Source organism: Gavialis gangeticus, unplaced genomic scaffold, assembly GCF_001723915.1.
Source record: "Gavialis gangeticus isolate Ggan-Ray unplaced genomic scaffold, GavGan_comp1, whole genome shotgun sequence".
Classification (NCBI taxonomy): domain Eukaryota; kingdom Metazoa; phylum Chordata; order Crocodylia; family Gavialidae; genus Gavialis; species Gavialis gangeticus.
Genome location: NW_017729028.1, coordinates 38738677 through 38744594, shown reverse-complemented (window position 1 = coordinate 38744594; position 5918 = coordinate 38738677). Strand labels below are relative to the sequence as shown.

General features: G+C 46.7%; 2 protein-coding genes across 3 annotated transcripts in view; one reads left to right on the top strand and one right to left on the bottom strand.

The window, feature by feature from the left end:
* Positions 1 to 360, bottom strand: part of IMP3 (IMP3, U3 small nucleolar ribonucleoprotein) — a 5749-nt gene extending 5389 nt beyond the window's left edge. The window contains exon 1 of the mRNA XM_019520986.1: positions 3 to 360. Within this exon, the coding sequence (XP_019376531.1) occupies positions 3 to 172 (170 nt within the window). The 5' untranslated portion in view covers positions 173 to 360. The remainder of the gene's footprint in view (positions 1 to 2) is intronic.
* An 846-nt stretch (positions 361 to 1206) lies between these two features.
* Positions 1207 to 5918, top strand: part of PLA2G7 (phospholipase A2 group VII) — a 22866-nt gene continuing 18154 nt past the window's right edge. The window contains exons 1-2 of one of the 2 annotated variants that reach the window (XM_019520985.1): positions 1207 to 1315; positions 3839 to 3962. In XM_019520985.1, the coding sequence (XP_019376530.1) occupies positions 3864 to 3962 (99 nt within the window). In that variant the 5' untranslated portion in view covers positions 1207 to 1315; positions 3839 to 3863. Of the gene's footprint in view, positions 1316 to 3783; positions 3963 to 5918 lie in introns of both variants that reach the window. The other variant, XM_019520984.1, reaches the window with a different exon arrangement.

The following is a 5918-nucleotide window of genomic DNA, read 5'->3' as shown; positions in this document are numbered from 1 at the left end:
GGGCGCGCACGGCGCGGCTCAGCTGGTTGTAGCGCGTGTAGTCCTCGCGGCGCGGGAGCCGGTAGCGCCGCAGGACGCGCAGCTCCGCAGTGCCGCCGCCCGCCGCCTCCCAGCTCACCAGGTCCAGCCGCTTCAGCAGCTTCTGCTCGTGGAACTTGAGCTTGCGGACCATCCTGCTGCTACTCGGGGCCGGGGTCCGGCCGCTCCAGCCGCCGCCGCCAGCCACGTGGCTGCGCCCAGCGCTTCCTGTTCCGGGTGCGGGGCTGCCTTCTCATTGGCCGCTCCCCTGCGTGACGTCACGGCGCGGGGGCGCGTTCTGGTCCGCATTGTTCGGCCCCTTTCTGTGACGTCGCGTTCGCTCTTTGCTCCGCGCAGGCGCCTCCCGTGCGGGGTCTGCACCCGGCGTCTCCTGCTGCGCCGGGGGCTACTGGGGCAGGGTCTCGGCCCGGGGCTGGCGCTGCACGCTGTCGCGGCCGCCCTGCTGGAGTCTGGGCTGCTGGCTTTTGTGGGCCTTTTTTTAGGCTAAGACCAAAGTGTATTTCATCGTTTTCTTGGCTGGGGCTGCCGGCGAACCAGACCGTAAGTCATGTCAAGGTCGGATCAGTGCCCCGGGCTTTATGCCACTGCTGGTGCACACGGTGTCTCGAAAGCAGCCAGCTTCCCGCAGCGCGCAGGGATTCCCGGTGCAGCGTGGGCCGGTGTAACAACTGTCCCCTCTTGTGCTATGGCTTGCTGGCAGCCACCCACAGGCCAGCGTACTTGGTGCTCTGGGCTGCAGGTAATTAGGTCTGTGCCCTGACCTATGGACAGACTTGGGAAACTATAAGCAAAATAGTATGCAGAAGCCTGACTTGTTATCCTAGGTTATCCCAAAGCAGCATTAAGTTGCTTGACCTCACAGGAGACGGAAGCTAGTTCTCAGGACTGTAATGGCCGGTCTGAAAGGTGTTACGCCTGTGTGAAAAACGTGTTTTCAGGTCGGTTCCTTGGGAATCGGGAGTTCCTGTCGCCGGGAGCCAGCCCGTACATTTGGCTCGCTTGGGACAGACTCTGCAGAAAGCATGCTCTGAAGGACCGAGGGAACTGAACTATACTTTCAAGTCATCTCCTCATTTTGACCCCACCCTTAAAAAGACAACACAGATAAGCAGAGCTGCTGGATACTGGCTGCTCGTGTGCTTTTGTGTTATTTCCTTTAACAAAAGTCATGACATTGGGAACGCAAGAGGAACGTTAATAGAAGAACCCTTCAAATTTTCCTTTACTTTTGCATTCTGGACTGATAGAGGGAAATCTGGAGAAACAAAATTAGTAGGTAAGAATGGGCTTCGGTGGGCTCAGCTATATTTCATTTTCATTCTTCAGTGGGCTAGCTATATTTCATTTGCAGGAAGTAGAGAAAAAGAAGTAGGATGCTATGCCATTTCTATGTCCCAGCTCTGCCTTTACGGGACCTCCTTATCCCTGCAAACACCTGCCTGAGAGCAGCTGCGGGGCAGGCCTCGCGTGCCTGGGTTCTCTTCAGCATAGAGCGTGACACTATTCTAGGGATGATGACGGCTGGGCTCAAGCGCAGGAGCAGAGGACAGAAATGCTGATCTGTGTTCCCATCCCTGCCAGAGTCTGTCTGTGGAGCTTCGGACAGGTCACTCCTGTGCCTTGCCTTCCCCACTAGCAAAATAGAGATGACCACACACTCCTGTATGGTTACTTGTGTCATCACTGACAGCCAGGAGAAGTGGAAGTTAGTATTTTATACCTACTTTGCTTCCTTCTGTGGAGGAAGAAATGATTTGACTTGGACCAGAACCATAAAGAATCCAGCAAGGATTTGTCAGCGGTAACCTGACATTAAATTCCTCAGAGTCTGGAAAGCATTTTGAGGTCTAGAATGCAAGTCATGACAGCACTGCATACTTGACTTGGCCCACCCTTAAGATAACTATGGAGATGTGCGTCTCTCACACGCACACACACACACTCTCTCTCCCTCTCTCTCTCTCTCTCTCTCTCTATATATATACACACACACCTCTTAGTCACTTGAAACGTGATCTGAAATCCTGATAAAGTTCTCGCCTAAGTTAGGCAAACCACTAGCAAACCTGGGGTTTGTATGTGGCCACAGGTACGTGTGAGCACTTGGCCTTATCTGCAGGGTTGAGGAAGTTGTGAATAGTCCAGAGCTTAAAAAAACAGGCCAATTTTGTTGTCTTTTCCTCCATCCAGTTGCATATATCCAACAGGGAAAGTGTTTCATGTCCTAACAGTAACTTGAGACTGTTTTTAAGCAGTTGACATGCTGAGGTTTGTGAAACAGCTACTGATCACAGGTTACATATTTATTAGGGGTTTATGATACATACTCTGCTTCTGAATTAAAATAAAGCAATTCATCTTTTAATACTTCATTTACTGTAAGTATATGTATGTGTGTATACATACGTACATATATATGTCTAATATATATCTATATCTAGATATGTATAGCTATATCCATATATATACACACACATATATATATACATACATATATATATATATATATATATATACACACACACACACATATATAAAATAAATAAATGTTACTGCATGTCAAAGCAAAGGTGGAAAGGAAATAAGATAGTTCTTCAATGGGATCTCAGCGCTACTAGCAAGGGAGGTGGGGGAGCAGAAGGAGGGGATTCAGAGGAGATGGTCTAGAGGTGGAAGCTGGGGAGAGAATAATACCAGGAGCTGAAAGGTGGGGCAGCAAAGGGATTAGAAAGAGGCATGGGCTGAAAGACAGAGGCAGAAGGAGACGGGGGCTAAGCTGGGATGGGGCTGTGCAGGGGAGGCTGATAGAGCCCCCAGTTTCATAAAATCGTAAGTTGTATGTGTCTGCATGCACATGTCCATACATAGGATTAAAGTGACATGTCTCCCCAGCCATGTGACACAAGGAGCAGCACTAAATGTGGCAGCTGTGTGAGGGGGTGGTGTTGTGCTGCCAGAAGGGGAACCCTCCAAAATGCTCCTCTCAAGCTTTGAACAGAGATGGAACTCCTACAGCCAAGGCAACCTCCTGCTCCTTGTGAGGCTCATATGTCAACTCATAATCAGGGGAGGCCATATCAGTGCAAAACGCAGCTTTAATTTATGGTTGAACCCTAAACCTCCTGGAGCTGTGTGCAAAACCATCTGCTTTTTGTCTTGCACGAACCCCTGCTTGCTCCCAAAAGAGCTGTAGCTGTTTTCCACCATCTTAACCACTCACCTTCCCAGTGCCCTACCACTGGGGCCTGCTGCTATAGTTTATACTCCTTTGCCAATATAACCTCTGTCTGAATCTGGCCCTTTAGTTCTGTATATAGCACTTCACCCTCTAATGTACAGATATCTTAAAACTACTAATCTGACACTGCACACAAGTGCTACACAGCCCCATGGGACAGGAAGTGAAGAATCCGGATAAAACTACAGGGAGTTGATTGAAGTGGGCAAAATGTAATTATCAAAGGAGGTTGAATTTTCCAAGGAAATCAGAGCTAGCATCCTCCCGCTCAGCACATGTACAAAGCAGCTATCTCCCCCAGTCCTCAGCACTTCAGTCAATACCCTGCACTGCTGAAATTCTGTGATCTGTTGTGGAGGAAGTCTTACTCTCTGACACACAGCATGGTCCCTTCTGGCTTTACATCTGTGATTCCCAGATGTGTTCTTTGGATCTTGAGTATAGCTTATTCCCAAACCTGAACATCCTGAATCTTTGTTCTCCTGTTCTTTTTTCCATTGCGTCAGTTTGCCGGTCTAAAAAGAAGAAAAGAATCTCCCAAGGTTTGTTGTGGTTTTTTAGGTTTGGCTGTTAAAGCGCCGAAGAAATGGCAACCAAGGGCACTGCCAAGTTTTACAGGATCCCTGAAGGGAAGGGGCCTTATTCTGTTGGCTGCACAGACTTGATGACTGATGACACCGTTCAGGTAGGACACCTATACCTGTCCTGTCCCTCCCCACTTCAATCACTAGCCTAGCACCAGTGTTAGACACTGACTACATGAAAAGGTCTGCTTATTCAGGTAGGAGGAAAATCACTGCTGTTCAGAACTGGAACCAAGCCTGCTTAAGTAAACAGTATTTTTTTTTAATGACTTAAGCAGCGGCATAATTCACACCGGGTGGTTTCATAGATTTCATAGATTCATAAACATTAGGGCTGGAAGGGACCTTGGAAGATCATTGAGTCCAGCCCCCTGCCCAAAGGGCAGGAAGTCAGCTGTGGTCATAGGATCAAAGTCAGCTGGTGAGAATAGGGCCGATGGGTAATACCTCTGGTCCAAGAATTGCTGTTAATGAGCTGATATGGTGGATGCTAGGATCAAAATGTTATATGAAACTGACAGGCAGACAAGTACCTTCCTCCAGCCTCCCAAACTTCGGGGAAGTGCAGAACTGGATCTAGATCCAAACATGAACATTGTTGCATAGGTCCACCTCCAAATACAGCTGAAGAGCCCAACCCCATTATCCTAGTTGAGAGAATCCTCCTACCAGCTAACAGCAAAGTAATTAACAGCAAATTCTTTGGGGCATCTATTCCTCATGGGGCAGGAAGGATAGGGAGGGACCAGAGGTTGCCACCCCACAAGTCCCAGTGACACTTGGAGTTTGAGGGGAGGGACTGTACACAGCATTTCTGCTGCACTGAAAACAGCATCATTGCTTTTTTAATCATGTCTGTTTGCCTCTGAAATTGGTTAGTGATGTAACAGAGCTCTCCAAAGTCTGATAGCGTAGGCAAAAAAGATAATAACCAGTTACCAGGCCACAGCCCATACTATGCTGATTTGCATTTACAGATACCCTTGCCTCCTAATTTTCCTACGCGATCACTTTTGCATTTGCATGGTATTTTTAATCACCAGAAAAAACATAAACGCTGGAATTTGTCTGTCATGATCATTGTTTACAGTGTTCATTTGCACATTTTTGTCTCTGAATTTTATAGTGTGTCCACCATATCCCTTTGGGTAGTTGAAATAAAGCTTAAGGGGTTCAAATTAGCTCTCATGACTTTATCAGGTAAATGATTTAGATAATTAAAATTCTCTCAGGGCTATTTGCAAACCACTTTCGCACATTTGTAAACAGTTGCTCATCTGTGTAATCCTCCATGGAGTAATTTCATATAACTATTACCAACGTGAATTAAGGTTTTGTGGCCTGTTCCTAAATACATTTTCAACATGAGGGCCATAAGAAAGTGTGTTGTGTAACTGAAGATAACTTTCATCCAGTGATTGTTGGGGTCTATATAGTAACAGACTGACAAACTCAAAATTTCGGACAATGTGGAACTTTTTAACAGGTTTAGTTTAAAATAGCTCCTAATGATTCTCTTGTCATTTTGCACACAGTGCTACAGTTCATATATTTAAGCAAAATACAACATGAGAAAGAAAGATATTTCAACAGTTTAGTGGAGATTCAGTAGTGCACTAACACACAAGAATGTTTTTATCTGCAGTTTTTAGGTGCATTGACACCTTCTTTGTTGTATGAAATGGCTTGTATACAGCACCCCCCTGTGGTCTGTGTAGAAAAGCGTTGGGCCGTAATTTGGGTGATTTGCCTGGTTCATGAGAAGGAACTGGAGAGGGGAGTGATCAGTAACTGGAATGAAAAAGTAGAGGGGGAGAGAGACCAAAGCAGACTTGGGAACTTTGTGAGTAGATGGCTTTGGAGGAAAAACATATTATATAAACCATGGAAGAAATACCCTGGAAGGCTCTTCATAATAATATTTTGCTGTAACTGTGTACAGGTTTGATCTGGAGCTGCCCAAGTGCTTTACAGAGAGGGTACAGTAGATACTGTTGGCCCAAAGGCTATTTGGTATAAAACCATCTAAGTGCTCATAGGTTTTTCCCAGTGGGTGC